The sequence below is a fragment of the Amphiura filiformis genome, chromosome 11 (genome assembly GCF_039555335.1).
Source record: "Amphiura filiformis chromosome 11, Afil_fr2py, whole genome shotgun sequence".
NCBI classification, from domain to species: domain Eukaryota; kingdom Metazoa; phylum Echinodermata; class Ophiuroidea; order Amphilepidida; family Amphiuridae; genus Amphiura; species Amphiura filiformis.
Window position 1 is genome coordinate 53515014 of NC_092638.1, and position 17404 is coordinate 53532417.

The 17404-nt window shown below is 37.2% G+C and overlaps 2 protein-coding genes across 5 annotated transcripts in view; one reads left to right on the forward strand and one right to left on the reverse strand.

The window, feature by feature from the left end:
- The first annotated feature begins 1773 nt into the window (after positions 1–1773).
- LOC140165004 (thymidine kinase, cytosolic-like) lies at positions 1774–11745 on the forward strand. Its single transcript, XM_072188413.1, has 7 exons — positions 1774–1946; positions 3546–3577; positions 4404–4517; positions 6067–6160; positions 6773–6862; positions 7743–7862; positions 9036–11745. Exons 1-7 carry the CDS (start codon positions 1887–1889, stop codon positions 9240–9242), a joined length of 717 nt encoding a protein of 238 aa, XP_072044514.1. The 5' UTR covers positions 1774–1886; the 3' UTR covers positions 9243–11745.
- A 1508-nt stretch (positions 11746–13253) lies between these two features.
- Positions 13254–17404, reverse strand: part of LOC140165002 (uncharacterized) — a 38063-nt gene continuing 33912 nt past the window's right edge. For all 4 annotated transcript variants that reach the window (XM_072188412.1, XM_072188410.1, XM_072188409.1 and 1 more), the window contains 2 exons: positions 16486–16622; positions 13254–14634 (listed from right to left, as the gene is read on the reverse strand). In XM_072188412.1, the coding sequence (XP_072044513.1) occupies positions 14321–14634; positions 16486–16622 (451 nt within the window). In that variant the 3' untranslated portion in view covers positions 13254–14320. The remainder of the gene's footprint in view (positions 14635–16485; positions 16623–17404) is intronic.

Sequence of the window (17404 nt, forward strand, 5' to 3'; positions counted from 1 at the left end):
ATAATTTATGGCAAGCTAATTAGGCCTACTGGTGAATTATATTGTGCAAAAGTGGAACAAATTCGCACGAAGGCCGCAAAAATTGGCACTTTTTAGTTTGGCCAAAAATGAGGTTAATTTTGTCAGAAACCCACATCTATTATACATGTGTGAACTTGGGGTGATTGTACGGACCATTGACCTTATCAAAACATTGGGGGGTTATACCCACCCCAACACCGGAATTTACGCTATGTAACTCAACCTTCTTGAAACCCAATGTTGCTATAGGCCTACTTGATGAAACAGAAACACATATAAAAAAAGAACGAACGAAAGAAATAAAGGAACCCACATACATGCGTCAACATGGAGGTGATTCAGTAGAACATGCCACTTATCGAAATATTGAGGAATTTATTACTCATCCCGGGATTTATGCCTATGTAAAGAAAGAAGAAGGAAGGAAGGAAAAAAGGAAGGAAAGAGGGAAGGAAAGAGGGAAAGAACGAAAGAAAGAAAGAGGGAAAGAAAGAAAGAAAGAAAGAAAGAAAGAAAGAAAGAAAGAAAGAAAGAAAGAAAGAAAGAAAGAAAGAAAAACAACGGGAAAGCAAGAAAGAGAAAGGGAGAGAGAAACGAAAACATAGAAGAAAAAAGACAGAAAGAAAGAAAGAAAGAAAGAAAAGAGAGAGAGAGAGAGAAAGAAAGTGAACAAGCAAGAAACAGAAAGAGAAATGGAACGCAGGAAAGAGAGAAACTGAAAGAAAAAAAGGAAAGACAAAGACAAAATAAGTAAAAAGGGGAAGGAAAGAGGGAAAGAAAGAAAGAAAGAAAGAGGGAAAGAAAGAAAGAAAGATAGAAAGAAAGGGAAAGAAAGAAAGAAAGAAAGAAAGAAAGAAAGAAAGAAAGAAAGACAGGGAAAGCAAGAAAGAAAGTGAGGGAAAGCAAGAAAGAAAGGGAGGGAAAGCAAGAAAGAAAGGGAGGGAAAGCAAGAAAGAAAGGGAGGGAAAGCAAGAAAGAAAGGGAGGGAAAGCAAGAGAGAAAGGGAGGAAAGCAAGCAAGAAAGAACGGGAAAGCAAGAAAGAAAGAACGGGAAAGCAAGAAAGAAAGAACGGGAAAGCAAGAAAGAAAGAAAGAACGGGAAAGCAAGAAAGAAAGAACGGGAAAGCAAGAAAGAAAGAACGGGAAAGCAAGAAAGAAAGAACGGGAAAGCAAGAAAGAAAGAACGGGAAAGTAAGAAAGAAAGAACGTCGTTTGCATCACTAACCGCGTAATAATTGAGCTGTTAAAAGCGATACCAATTGACATGATTACCATTTCCATCGTTTATACTAACCGCTCCCGTTTACTAACCGCTCCCATTTACTCATCTAGCGGGGGCCCGCGCGAAGCGCGGGTACCCGCTAGTATATATAAAAGAAGAAAAGGGAAAAGTAAAATAATCGCCCATATCCCGCCTATTCCCGGTACGGTGCATTCTTCTGTGTGGCGTGTTTCAATTATTACTTGTATATAGCACATCATAATATCAAAATTAAAACACTCTAATTGTTTCAGCATATAGATGGTGAGTTTACCATCTGCCGGGCCATCTGCATCATCCCAACAAAATATTTCATATTTTCAAACGCAGTGATAGAGACTAAGAATTACACGGGGTCAATAAACAACAAATCCCTCATGAATAATTTATGAACAAATTGTTAAAATCGGTCTGTGATTGGTTGAAACAAGCCCATTCATGAAAATTTTTAACCTTTGACATTTACGCCAACAAACGCGCCAAAGTACAAAACGGAAGACGATCAGAAGAAAAGCCGCGTACTGATCAGCTGGCAACGTCTCTGCAGCTCTGTATCTTCTCAGCAATTTAGGTTTGAAAATTGGTAAATAATCACTCCGTCAAGATGATGGCCTGTACAGATTCGCTAAATATTGGAGCATGCAGAAAAAGGGGACAGATTCAGGCAAGTACTACTAGAAAAAAGCTGCAATTCTGCATGTAATTGTAAATTTGTCAAGGCTATTTTTTTTATTGTTTGTAAAAAATTATGTCTGATGTTGTTGTATGTACATGTATGTATGATTGTAATTTAGTGTACAGACATGACAGAATGCCTACCTGAAAATAAATACATCATCATGATCATATTGATAAATGTATTGAAATTACTGTACAGAAACTTGTGTTTAAGCTTGCTTATAAAATGCACAGTCCATGCACTCAAAACGATTGAAATCCGAAGTCTTGTAAATTTTGTCACTTCAATATATTAATTATCATGAATATTCGCCCTGGAATCATTTGATTTGAAGTGTTGTTGGCAGATTTTGATATAAAATTGATCGATTGATTCCATATTTATTGAGTCGAGCTATGAGTTTAAAAATATATTTTAAAACTCATAACATTAACAAGACCAATAAATATTGGGCGTAAAAAATAAACGGAAAGCATCCAATTTTATTATTTGGATCCAATATTTTCACTAGAGTTGGGCGACAAAGTCGCCAATAGTCGTTAGTCGCGATTATTACTGGTAGTCGCGACTACGACTATTGAAAACCAAAAGTCGTCAAATGGAACTATATTTAAATGTTACAAAATCATGTTAAAAGCACCAGATATCTGCACTAAAACCAACCAAATACTTACATATAAACTGTGAAAATGTGATAAAAACATTAGTCATTGTCTTACCAATAGTAACACTATACAAACAATAATCATAAAGTCTATAAATCATCATTAGATTGGTCTTTTTATTGTAAATTTGCACCAAACTTTCACCCGATTTTTTGGTCCAATTCTAACCACAGATAGTATAGTATACAAATATTGACTGCTATGAGGGGCATGGCTAATATTATAGGCCCAAGGTGATCTCAAAACCATGCTATGACCAGAGGTGCAGCCGAGGGTCATAGCATGGTTTTGAGATCACCGCGGGCCTATAATCTTAACCATGTCCCGAATAAAGCAGTCAATATTTGTTTTATATACCAAATTAATATAGATTTTTGTCATCTGATTGGTTAAAACTAAAAGGCATATTTTATTGTTCATAGGCCATGGTAAAATTTACAAACAAAGTTTTTCGTTATGAACCGATCGGCCATCACGCAACTGGCAGGCATCGCGTTGGCACCGCATGCGTAATGCTAACACGCCATCACGCGCGTAATGCGAACACAACATCGTATGCGCCGATGATGTGAAAATTACTATTCCCGGGAATAGTCTTTTAAAAGACTATTGCCCGGGAATAGTTCAGTTTTTACGTAATTCTTAAAAAGGAGGGCATAGCTAATTCAATGACTGCACTTTTAACCAATCAGATGACAGGAATCTATATATGAGGTATATAATCGCGACTATAGTCGTAGTCGTGACTATTTGCTGTCGACTAGAAAAAAAGTGATAGTCGCCCAACTATAATTTTCACACACTTGGGATTCATCAAAACATATTAGACAGAATGTGAACAACATGTTTCTCTTTATTAGACCTGGGCATTCCATTCAAATTAATTTTAACAAAAATATTTTGTGTCTGAAATTCACAGGTGATCTTCGGACCAATGTTTTCAGGAAAATCGTAAGTATTTTTTTTATGAATATATTTTTATTTGTTTCATTTATGTCTAGTAGTATGAAAAATTTATTAAGTTCCGGACAAATACATAAAGCATGTCACCGTATGTCAGCGAGTTTGACAAAATATGTACAAATTCACTATAAACACTTCCAGCATGCCCAGTGGGCACGGGGTAGGATTTCGACGCTAGGTATCATCAACGTTGCAACAACATCGAAGTTTCAACTTACCCTGATATCAACCTAGATTAGTTGAAATAAGGTCGAAATTTCAACATTGATACAACGTTGAAATTTCAACCTGATTTCAACCAACTTTCAATGCAAAAATTAAGGAGGTTAAATCAGGTTGTCCATTTGCAAATACAATGTGATTTCAACCCCTAAAATAAGCCGTTCCAGAAGAGGTCACAACAACCAATTTCAAATACACCAGGCCAGAACTGACACATAAACTCATTTTTTTTTACCATGCCTTAAAAATTAGTCTGCTCTCATCACACCTCCAGTTTAAACGGACAGGAGTATTTCGGATGTTTTCATTCAAGATCTAAGATTAGAATTTTGACCAGTCAACGTCAAAATTTTAACCTGATTTCAACGTCAGGTGTGCCCACTGGGACTCCCGTTTATAGATGAAATACCCTAAGGCCTTATTTATCGAAATTTATGTCATATACATTTTGTATACTGGGTCAAGAATTATTTGGCAACACGTTGTACATGTACATTCTTATAGGTTCATTTCATAGATCATGAAAATGGGGCTTGTGTGATCAGATGTGAAAGTATTAGTAAACCGATCTGCCTTTGTTGGTTTGTTTCAGAACTGAACTACTCAGGAGAATCAAGCGTTTCCAGATAGCCAATTACACATGTTTATTAATTAAATATGCAAAGGACACAAGATATGATGAGAATGGTGTGGCAACACATGATAGGTAAGGCAACTCACAGGTTTATGGTAAGGGTGTGAGTGAGTCTCGGGCAAGGCAGTTAAGCGAATGCACTGGTGCCGTGTGTCATTACCGCTCATGCACTGATCAACCACACAATAAAAACAATTGGGAAGCACCGTAAGAAAACTTGGCATGTGGTGGCAAGAAAGTTTCGCACCACGTACGTCAAAGTTCACTTTTCAAAGGGCGAACTGTTGTTACGAAAATCAAAACGACTGGTAAAAAGTTCTACTAAATGACCTCAAAAGGTCACATCTTCTCATTTCGTCCGTGAAAAATAAAATGACGAAATTGCAACAGTGACTGTCACCCTTACGAGTGAAAATACAGCTTATTTAGCCAGTGTCAACATGGGGTCCTCGGTTTGAATATTGTCCTAACATATTGGACTAACTCCACAGCTATATGGTTTTTCACAATATAATAGTAATGAAAAGAAAACTGAAATTGTTCGTCATTTTTCGGCACAAACATTTTTGGCAAAAAATGACGTCACTGACATAAACAACAATCTCCTAATTAGCATATGGTCGCCATTCCGCCAGCTAGCTCGTCCTGTGATTGGTCCTTTAGCTATCTAGTTTTTATTCTATATCGATGGTCCCGGGTGAGTCTCGCCCGAGAATCCTGTTACCCGGGCAGGAAATTCCCAGCCCGGGTACCGAAATGAAAAAAAAAAAAAAAAAAAAAGTTTTTAAAAGTTTTTTTTAAAGTTTTTTTTTCGGTATTGTAGTGTCTCTGGACCTAGACCTAAATGCTAGGATCATTCATGGTTGACCTAAAAATTAAAAAAAAATTAAAAAAATTGCACAATGTTTATGTTTTAATAAGAAAATTGATATTTTGTGATAAATGGGGGACGTTTTACTTCCTGGAACCCTAAACCAGGCGTCCTCTACCCATCAAAAGATAATAAATAAAAAAGTAGGTTTTTTGTTTGTTTGTTTTAGGTCAACCATGAATGATCCTAGCATTTAGGTCTAGGTCCTGGGACACTAAAATACCGGAAAAAATAATTAAATTTTTCTTTTTTCTTTTTCAATTTCGGGAACCTGGTTACCCGCCCGAAAAACATGCCGGGTACCCCGGTCACAAAATTACCCGAAAATCACACCCCTAGTTTATGGTAAGAATTGTCCCATAAGATTCTCAAAAAGATTGTATCTGTATGAGTACACCCCAAACTTCTGTAAACAGAACCACCCCCCAGGTGAGGGAGGATGTTATCTTGCACATCAAGTGCAATCAGGCTGCACCTAACACCTGGATGCACTATGGACCACAATGTCATCATCCCAATGGCATATGGCATACTTCAGTAACCTCAATTAAACAGAGTGCAAAATTTCCAAGTTGCAGGTATGTGTCTTTGTACCCAAATTTTCAAGGTCATTCAATGAATGTACACATTTATTGGGGTTAAAAAACTGTGCCCTGATAGATGAGTATGTTGTGGATCCTAGTGATGGGTGTGGAGTACATGATCCCTTGTACTTGATTTGAAATTTGAAATGGTTTTACTTTATTTCAGACAAGTAAGTGAAGCTACACCAACTGAAAAACTGTACGCACTAGCAGAGAAAGCAGAACATTGCCAAGTTATAGGCATAGATGAAGGTCAATTTGTAAGTACCAGAAAACATTTCATTATTTCCTAAATTTATCAGTCACCTCCCACAGCCTTTAGCATCGGTGTTTGCTTTGCTTTTCTTGTTTTCTTTGCTAATGTCTTTGCTTGAAACATGGAAGTACTTCCATGCTTGAAATAACTGATTTGATGGAAACAACTGATTCTTTGTTGTACTGTGCATTCAAAAACCCATCCTAGGAGAATCATTACGAGAATCTATTTGTCCAATTTTCGCCCAATTTTGAAGCCTTGGTGATAGGTGAAAAGAGATAATCAGGTCCAAATTCTGCAGCTTCTACACGGTTAGGGGAAAAGAAATTGGGTATGTAAAAGCGTGCATGATTGGTCGAAAGCCGAGCATAAACAACATTAATGCCCGCTTATCCGGTCATAAAGAAGCCATGTACGCTCGCGAGTCGGGACATGTGCACTTGATGTTCAAGGCTCTATTTACGCAAAGTGGGAGCAGAAGAAACTATGAACGCTATGAGTCAAACATACACACTTGAGTGATGTAATGTGATGTTCGCGCGTATCCAAACATGATGAACTGAGCAAGTAAACGTTTTCTCAATTTATTTTAACAAATTCCTCTTTAAAATATCAGTTTCCAGATTGTGTGAAGTTTGCAGAAGAAATGGCCAATAAAGGGAAGATTGTTATTGTTGCTGCACTTGATGGGACATACCAAAGAAAGGTACGTGACTGGAACCAGGAGAAATTTGTTTTGAACATTGCTCCTGGTTCACTGGGGTTTTACAACAACCAGGAGCAATTTCTGAAGAAACAGGAGCAATTTACAAATAGTAATCCTTTTCTGCATATAATACCAGCACTACTGCATCAAGTGCAAAACTGTAACCAAGAGCAATTTGTTCTAGAAAATTGCTCCTGGTTCATGGGAATTGTACAAGGACCAGGAGCAATTGGTGGCTGTACGAGAGCAAATTTGCTCCCCGCGCCCGCTTATTTCAAGGCTTGGTACGTGAAAAGGACTTTGGAAAATGGAAACTTTTTCCCTTCATATAAACTTTTCAGGCTAGAGTTCAGTAGTAGGTACAGTAGGGCAACTCTTTCAAGAGATACATATGTGACATTCAGAACATTTTGGAGCATAAATGCATGCTTAGTACGTAGAACGTATAGGAAAAGCCTTGAATTTAATAACTTAATTAGCCAACAAGCCCGATAGTGTTTTTAATCGGCTTTAACATGTCATGAATGCCAACTCTTTAAGGTATTGGGACTAATAAAGGTTTAAGAACACTAACTGTGTTGATAGACTTCAACTGGGGACCTGTGTCCTGACCGGACTCCGCCACCCTGAACCTTTAAATTAGAATTGGTCGTAATAATTAATTTGAACATCAAATGAAAGAGAACTGAATGGGCTTTAAAATGAGTGCTAACTTTAAGGTATTGGGACAGATTAAGGTAGTTAAATACCGGTAATTAATAACAAAGTCATTTTTTTAAATGATGTAATATTGTCATCCTAAATGGTATCCCAATTCAGGATGCATGACCATAGAGATACGGATCCTAAACCGAAAAACTTTTAATGTTGTTCTTTTCAGGGTTTTGGAGATATCCTGAGCTTAGTACCACTAGCAGAGAATGTGATCAAGTTGAATGCCGTGTGTATGCAATGCTACAGGGAAGCTTCCTATACCAAGAGAATAGGCATGGAAACAGATGTAAGTATTGGTATATTTGAGAGAACCAGGGTTGTAGCTAGCCAAATTTTAGTGCCGGCTAAAATTAAGAGCAAAATGAATCAGAATGCCAATTACTTGATACTAATGGCATTTGACAGCTGTTTTGAGGACAATTTGTCATTTTAGTGCTGGTCGGTAAGACCTATAATTCCCTTGAGTGCCAGTCGGTCAGGCTGAGTACTGGTTACTGCCGGCCAGTGCCGACCACCATGGCTACAACCCTGGAGGAACTATTTTCAATTTCAACATTTGCGTAAACTTTATGAATCGAAACACCAGCCAAGTGAAGAAAAATAGGAGATTATCATAAAGTGTTGTTATTAGAATTCTCACATGTGTGGCAGATTTCTATCCCAGTTTCAAACCGACAACATTCACTACAAAGATGGCCAGGTGTGGCTTGATCTGCATAAATGGTTTTTTTTTTAAGGATGTGCAGTCAAGCCCAGGTTATACTGTGCAGTCAAGCCCAGGTTATACTGTGCAGTCAAGCCCAGGTTATACTGTGCAGTCAAGCCCAGGTTATACTGTGCAGTCAAGCCCAGGTTATACTGTGCAGTCAAGCCCAGGATATACTGTGCAGTCAAGCCCAGGATATACTGTGCAGTCAAGCCCAGGTTATACTGTGCAGTCAAGCCCAGGTTATACTGTGCAGTCAAGCCCAGGTTATACTGTGCAGTCAAGCCCAGGTTATACTGTGCAGTCAAGCCCAGGTTATACTGTGCAGTCAAGCCCAGGATATACTGTGCAGTCAAGCCCAGGTTATACTGTGCAGTCAAGCCCAGGTTATACTGTGCAGTCAAGCCTGTGCAGTCAAGCCCAGGTTATACTGTGCAGTCAAGCCCAGGTTATACTGTGCAGTCAAGCCCAGGTTATACTGTGCAGTCAAGCCCAGGTTAAAACCCTTCCTCCCCAGATATCGTCATCACATCAAAATGATTTTTCTGCTTCTCTGACTAAAAAAGATTTTTTCAAATTCTTTAGTTACTACCAAATGAGATTAATGCAAAATATTCTTAAAGACAGCAGTCTTTTAAGGGACAAGCTACCCGCATTCGTGTCTAACAACAACAAAAAATGTCTTCACAAATTTTTCTTATCTGGAAAATATCTCTCAATCAAATGCCATTCTCCTTCCATTTTAACTCACAGGTTGAGGTCATTGGAGGTGCTGATAAATACATGGCTGTGTGTCGTGACTGTTACAAGATCCCTGGGGATGAGCTTACATCACTAAGCTTAGAATCATCAGATCAAAAGACACCAACATCGGTAGATATGGCTGCATCGGCGAAGAGTCGAGGACGTGTGCTATTTCCTATAGAAAATACTAAGTGTATATCCACCGGAGGACATTGATGATTTTTAATTAATTTAGAAATTATTAATTGTATATTGAACTCAATTTTAAATGCTAACCTATGAACTGTCTTTAGGGGAGCATTGAAAACCTTTTAGAGCTATATGGTGAGCAGTAGTAAGCAGCATGAACTTAAAAGCCAATCCCTGCTAACCTCTGGATCCGGCATCTGATCAGGCCAGTGTATTTCCTACAATTTACATGCGTTTTTCCTTTGCGACACTGTCAATTTTTGGCATCGTCAAAAACATTGGGGAAGGACAAGGTCTATTCCAATTGAAATCAATACACCCCTTATGGAACACATGACCTTAATCTCCCACACAGGAAGTATGAATGTCACAGGGCTACCTGAATCTGCATTTGATATCTTTACCCACTGTGTGGCAGATTTAATCTAGGTCATTTCTCATTAGGTGTATGGATTTAAACTCAAAAAAGTTGAGTGTGTTAACTCTTCTGGTCTTCCCAATTTCGTAACCCTGTGATTTATCTGTTGGACAGCCTGCATTGAATGCATGTATATAATTGACTCAGGAACTTTTTTATTGTAATTAGGAACTTTTTTAAAATTTTGTAGTCTTATAGTAAGTATTTTGCCAGCAAAGTCATTATTTGCCAGCAAAGTCATGCAATCAAAATGTCTCAGATTTGTATTCCAATAGCTAGCAAATTTGTCTATGCATATGATAAAAGCAATATATTTTGTCTTCCAGATAAGCCACATAGTTCTACTCAAGGAAATACAGTAGAAACTGGTGACTCAGAAAAGTCTGGGACTTTGTGGTAAAAAGTCCCCAAAATGGCTTGAAAAAGGACATGTGGACTATACCGCAATGATAGTGCATGCCTCAGTAGGTGTTAATTTGTAATTTGATTCAATGTTAATATGCAATTCTTTTTTTACACATTTTGTATTGACTATTTTATATAAAGGTACCGCAAGTTATATATTTAGACCATGTTCAAAATTACTTTTTATACATTTGTATAATTTATAGCATTTTGCTGTCATCATCATCAATTTTTCAAAGAAATTGCCAAAACAATTCTGCTTCGGGACTCGGTCACCCACGCAGTATTTTTGTGGGACCTGAGAGCACATTAGACACACCAAATTGCATTCTGAATACGAGGAATGTCCTAAAAGTAAATTCACAGCATTATACAGCACAGGGGACTTATAATAGTCTTATTTAGTCTATATATCTACCTCGAGTCACCGGCACTAGCTTTGAAGTTCAGTGCTATGTTGGCTTAGCATGGTTTCTTACGTGTACATACGGCTCCTTGATCGCGCACGTAAAAGTATATATATGCATCAAGTAACGCCAAGTTACACAGAACATGCTGAACTTCAAAGCTAGCGCCTGTGACTCGAGGTAGTCTGTATCGCTTTAGTTTATGTTTGCTCGACCCAGCGTATAGGGCACGCCCACATACCTTGCAGATTATTAGTGAGTATTTTGAATCGCCTATTTTCATTCCAGGAACATCTACGTAAGTGCCAAATATATTTTGATTTATGAGAGAAAGCCAAGAAATCTTCCATTCCGGGGTGAGAATTTTTAGTGTGTGAAATTTTGTGCATTTATAATCCAATTACTAATGCTTTTTTTGTAACAGTTTCATTTTGAAGCCATCTTGTGATGTTTTAATTATGAAGTTGATTTACAGTAACTATAGACAAAATATCTAATTCTGGATCATGAGAGCCAACTTGGGTATGCAGATATTTGTGTCGAGCCTACTACGCAAAGCCTCACGCTTACAGCGCAAGCACATCTTTTGAGAATTGGCCAGTTAGATATTGTGTTTTATTGTATCTCTAATTGTAATGATGAGAAGTATATAAAAGTGTACATTTTCAGAAAGGAAATGATGCAAGGAATCCAACTAGCATAACAGATTCCTGCCAAAATTAAATTTGATTTGGCTGCCAAAGTCCCCGTCGACTCAATTTCACCTAAAATGTGAAATAATGCAGCCTTGGAGGGCATTTTAAACTCATGATTATATCACCTGTGTTACAAGTAGACAAAAGAATGATGACAGTTTACAACACAAAAGAATGTAACATCGATTTTTAAGCGGGTTATTGGTGTTGCGGGGACCCAAAGATGGCCGACCAAATCCTGACCATGACTTGGCTCGTTGGATTCGTCTATAGATATTTTGCCTAGATAGCATGAAGACCTAATTAGTAATATCAGTTTTTTTGCTTGATGAGCCCACCAATATATTGCGACAGAATTTTGAATGCAATTTTACCTTGTAAATATTGATTACTAATGTATGCATGCATGCCACCAAGTGATAAAATTGTCTCATTCCTTTTGTACCTTATGGGTTAAACCCTACATATTGTACATTCCGTTTTTTAAAGATGTATATATTGTATAAAATTAATAAGTGCTAGCATTGGTAATGCAAGTAACTTTGTTTATACATTGTAGTAGATTATAGTATTCTTGAAATAAATGTTTTATATAGCAAATACAACTTGGCTGTGTATTGTTTGTAATCATTTATGACCTGCTACTGTAAAAGTAGAAATTTTCGCGAGGTTTTTATTTTCGCGAGTGGACATAAAATCGCTAAAATAAAAACTCGCGAAAATGACCTTTTGCATTAGGTTTCTATTGTATCAATATCAAAACCGTGAAATTTAATTCTCGCGCAATTGACAAAATCTTCAAAATCACAAAAATATCATCTCGCATGAAAATATTGACTTTGAGTAGTATCACAAAATGAGCGTGAAGTTGCGAAGTTGGTAATTTTGAGAATGGATGTCCTGGCTGCTGAGTTGGTGCTTTACATTTGTTTCACACTAACCTGTTCAAGGGTTTGTATGTCCTTTCTGAATGGGGGCACAATGGGCCATTCACGAAGGGCATACTACTGGCTTGTGCAGGTGCGCAGCAAACAAAGAACATCAACTCAGTAGCCAGGATGTCTCAAAACTACCAACTTGTGACTTTATGCTCATTTTGTGGTAGCAGGTCACATTTAGTTGTCATTTAAAGGAGGATTTTGTGATCCTAGCATCCTCTTTTTATGACATTTTTCAGTACATATCCACGAAAAAAGCTTATTCCCAAAATTTCAGTTGATTTTGCGTTTGCGAGTTGTGCATGATTATGTGTATCTGCAAGAAATATTTTGTACATAAACATTATGTAGCCAGAGGTTTCCAGTGATATAAAAATCTCAACTTTTTTTGAGATAAGTGGGGGGATGAAGCTGTAGATCACGAAATGCCCCTTTAATATCAAATTTGATGATGATTATCCAGGGGTCATAAAACCTAATAAAAAAAACCACAAATTTTGGCAATGTCCTTAAATTGGACAATTTGTTACCGTTTCTTATTTGCCAATAAGGTAACTGAAAATGCACAAATGAGGTGTTGGATAATTTTCAGTCAAAAGCTGGATTTAAAATGGAGAAAATTCCAGAAATATGTGACCCCTCAGTACAACTGAGCCCTGAAGTCGCCAATCATCATTTTTGAGATATTCAACCAAAATATTCTGCTTGAAATTAGCTTTAAAATTATGTATATCATGTCTATAGTACTTGACTTTTAAGTAGTGAAAAATCAATAAAACAGTCAATAAATCCTTTGTTTCCTAATGTTTATTGTTAAGTTCGATGGAGCATATCTCAATAGTGGCACTGGCGACATCCGGGCTCAGTTGTGCTGAGGGGTCACATATGTGCTATATTGCCGATTTGAATGAATTTACCTTGTCTCATTTTTAATTATTTTGCCCTTAACTCCATGAGAACTATCTGCGGATTTGCCAAAAAGAAGTTTTCATTATCAAATGGACCAATCAGTAACATTGTTAGAATAATTTCACCATACAAAAAAAATTGGGGTGAGTTATTGGCAAAGATATCATGTAATTGAGCAATCAGAGGCAATGTTAGATCGGCAGGTAGTGCTCAGGGGGTTAATAAAGATCTGGCTAAGATTTAAAGTTGAAGCTATTAAGAAAATGTGGTTTAGAAATTCATAACGCTTTTATTAATCGGAAGCATTGGTTTCTAATTATTACAATTTTATAATAATCTTGAGATATATATATATAAGGCGACGAAAAAAAGAAACCCTGTTCTACGGGTGGACAGACCTTATTTCAAGTAGGGTCGGTCGGCCTTTTTTTTTTTTTTTAAATGACCCAAAAAATCACCAAAATCTTGAGAATTGATATCTTGAAAATCACCAATTTGAGAAAATTAAAAAAAAAAAAATTCCTGAAATTTCCAAAATTTGGGTTGGCATTCATTTGTACATTAAAATTTTTTTCCCAAATTGTCGGGCCAGCAGAACAGGGTTTTCTTTTTTCGTCGCCTAATTCTTTCAAATGCATGATTTGTAAAGAACCAAGAAAGTTCCAAGAAATCATTCCAAAAAAATAGATAATGCTGTTAAAGCATGGAGGTGTATACCATTTTTCACTCTGATGTGTCTGCACATTTCATTGGGTGCAGCTCAAAATCGCTAGCTTACCCTCAAAGTGCTGGCGTACATACACACGCGATTAAAGACACCGCATAGATGCGCAGGCGAAACAGCTGTCTCAACGTGTTGACGTCACAGCCACATCAGAGTGAAAACAGTTTCCCATTACAGTGGAAACTCATTAACCCGAAGTTGTGTGGAATTCAAATTTTACTTCTTGTTTATCAGGAGTTCATGCTATCCAGTTCTAATAACATGTGAAATGTATGCTTGGGAATGTGAAACATACTTCTTGTTATCAGGAACTTCATGTTAAGAGGGTTCGTGTTAACGAGTTGCCACTGTATATCCAAATGTTGCTTGATCAGATCGCAATTGTTCAAATGTTGTTCTTAGTGTACAGTGTTATTTGGTTGATAGAGCACAATCAGATGCAGTAAATTGAATGCCCAGGACAAGCTTCTTCATGTCCTGGGAAAATATTTCAAGGGGGAAATTACTGTTTGGTGGATTAATATACATCTTTGGTATTGGAAAGAAAAAAAAAATCTTTTTCTGCCTCACAACTTATAAAAATTTGACTGCATTATAAGCTCAATTTTGTCAAACCATTAATGACAGCCTCCCTTTCGAACTGCTCAACAAATCGGACACAAATTTTAACTTCTTTAAGATCCAATCCACATCATCTGTACTGACATCCTGATGGAAGGTACCTCTGAGGGAAGAACCATTAAACGGGAAGATCTTCATATGGACGGGTTGGCCAAGAGCTGCTTCCTCTCCCTCATGGCGCGTTGCCAGCAACTGGCATACGGTCATCGGGTTGGTGCCATCTTGGATTTGGATTATTACCATATTGGTTTCAACAGCCTGTGGGTCTGCTGTAAATACCGAGCTCTTCATATCAACAAGGCCTGCAAAAAGATAAAACAAACTTCATTTAACTAATTTAGAATTACTTGTGAATTCTTGCTCACTCACCCACTAAACCAACCGCTCACTCCTTCATTTACTCACTCATTCAATACCCCCATTCAATCAAATCACACACCCACTTTTAATCGATTCAGTATGAGGTGGATTCTAATCATCTATTAAATCACTCAACAACCCTGAGACGAATATACCTACAGGGATAGGAAGCGAGCCTATTTGTGTGTACTTTAGATTCTGCTATGTGTGTTCCATCTCTGTTATGGCATCTATTTGGAATCACCAATCCACTTTATTGGCCTGTAACCAACTATAGATCATTGTAGGTTGACTAAACTACATCAACAAATCATTTAACATGGCCAAAAATAAAAAATTGACAATTTTCATGTAAAAAAGTGGAAATTTTGTTAAAATCAGCTAAAATTGCCCCAAAATGCTCATTTTGTGTCTCAATTCAGACAAATATGGTGATATTTAGAGATTTTAAAATGCATACATGACCTTGTTTAAATGTGTCTCCAGGTTTTGTATCAATTTAAAAATCTCTAAAGTATACTACATTTTTCTGAAGTGAGACACAAAAAGGGTCAATTTTTTGCCATAACAGACATGGCTCACACAAACGTGCTTGCTTCTGATCCCTGTAGGTATATGTAGGTATAGGCAACAACCAACCAATCCCTCACTCCCTTGGTTGCTGACTGACTCTTAATCAATCACTTTTTAAACCAACTAAGTAAACATCTATCTCACTTGTTTCTGATTAGTCACATTGGTACTTCCAGTCAAATCAGCCTCTATAAGCCCAACTTTGATTGGTTACAAAGAGGGCTATACCATGTATTCATCCAATCAGAGACACGGTAAGAATAGGGCTTAAGCTTAAAATTGCATAGTGATTAAAAACCTCTATTTCGATTGGTGTCTACCAAATGATCTATCATGTAATTAATCAATCAGGGCCATTCTAAGAAAGGGAGTGGTGTTCCATGGGGTTCCTGTCTTTAAAGCTTTAAAGTACGATTTCCGTCAAATTTTAATTTTGTTATTCTTTATTCAAAATGTTGAAATGATATTAGTAATAACTCCCGGGAAGGGTTGCTGTCCATTTTAAGTTGAAATAACAGGGTAAAGTGAAAGAAACCTCACTGGTTATTTTGGCCATTTAACATGCAGTTCTATGGGAGGATATATGTGACGTGTCATGTCAAAAGCAGACACTTTTGGGCAGGTTATGAATTTTGAGTTTTTTACATATCTTAAATATAGAGATATTTTGCTCCACAACGCCGTTTCCCCCAATGAAATCGGACATTCCTAAGCGAAGATATTGAGTTCGAAAGTTATGGTATTATAAAATTGGAAATTGAGATATTGGCCTTTAAAAATATTATTGACAATGTTGAGAGTAGGAATTAACTTGAAAAATGTCTCAAAAACTACAAGATACCAGTTATATTCCGGTCTGAAAGTATCAGACAATATTTTTAGCATTAATAACATCACAAATTTGCAACAAACCCAAATTGTGAAAAAATCACCCACCGGCAGATTTTTGGCTATTTCTCCATTTATGATCCTGCCCAAAAGTGTCTCCTTTTGACATGACACGTCACATATTATCATAATTTTTAAATTATGATAATATGTCGAACTTTGTGCTCTGTTGACCTACAAAGACAACAAATTTGGCCGATTCCATTTAGGTCCAAGTTGGGACATGTGTAAATATTACAAATATGCAAAACAAAATCAGGTTTGAAAAAAATTAACCAATTTCAAGATCGAATTATAAGATCGTACATTATGGCTTTAATTGACTGGCTTACCTTTAGCTAGTTTCTTGGCATTGTCATGGTCTACATGTAACCTAGCAACACTCTTATCCAGTGCTACTAATGCCGCAGCAGCTAATATCCCAGATTGCCTCATCCCTCCTCCAAGAACTTTGCGATGTCTCAGTGCTCTGTTAAAGATATAATATGCAAATTGTGATCATATATGTGTACATCCATATCTAACGATGCACTTGTCGGCTGCTACATGTGTCTCATTTCACATAATAGCTAGGAATAAATACCAGACTCATCTCAAGTGGAGGTCACTTCAAATCATCCCCAAGTCACATGCTTAAAGAATGTTATCTGTTTTCCATGTGACATGGGGATGATTTGAAGTGACCTCCACTTGAGATGAGTCTGGTATTCATTCCTAGCTATTATATGAAATGAGACACATGTAGCAGCCGACAAGTGCATCGTTTTGATATGTACACATATTTTGTTAAATTTAATTCAAAATTAATGCACTTTAGCAAAAAAAAAACACCGTGTTTAATTGCATACATCCAGCTACAAAACAAAGAAAGAAACCGGAAACTTGTTTCCATTTGTAATGCTGGTTTCATACTTTCCTGCCGCTTGCTGCTTTGAAAATGATTTTACTTCACTGCGGAGTCACACCAAAAACGCTAGCGGTGACCAGTGGCAAGCCGATATATTGATCACTCCACCGTTTTGCGGCCGCGGCAGCACCGCTGGAATTCAAGTCAACTCGAAGCGGTGCCGCTCTGACGTCTGAGAACAAAATACGATTTTGGAGCGGCATGATGAAGCGGCAGAAAGTATGAAGCCAGCATTACAGATTGAATTTGTAATTCCCGATGATCCTTAAGAGTTTTTGGGAAAGGTAATAGAAATGGATCTACACTTGCTGACAGAGAAGAACGGCACTTGTTTACATTTTGAG

Coding starts and splice junctions, on each gene's coding strand:
- LOC140165004 (XM_072188413.1), top strand. CDS start 1,887: ATGATGGCCTGTACAGATTCGCTAAATATTGGAGCATGCAGAAAAAGG. Junction 1,947..3,545: donor GAAAAAGGGGACAGATTCAG/GCAAGTACTACT, acceptor TGAAATTCACAG/GTGATCTTCGGACCAATGTT. Junction 6,161..6,772: donor GCATAGATGAAGGTCAATTT/GTAAGTACCAGA, acceptor TTAAAATATCAG/TTTCCAGATTGTGTGAAGTT.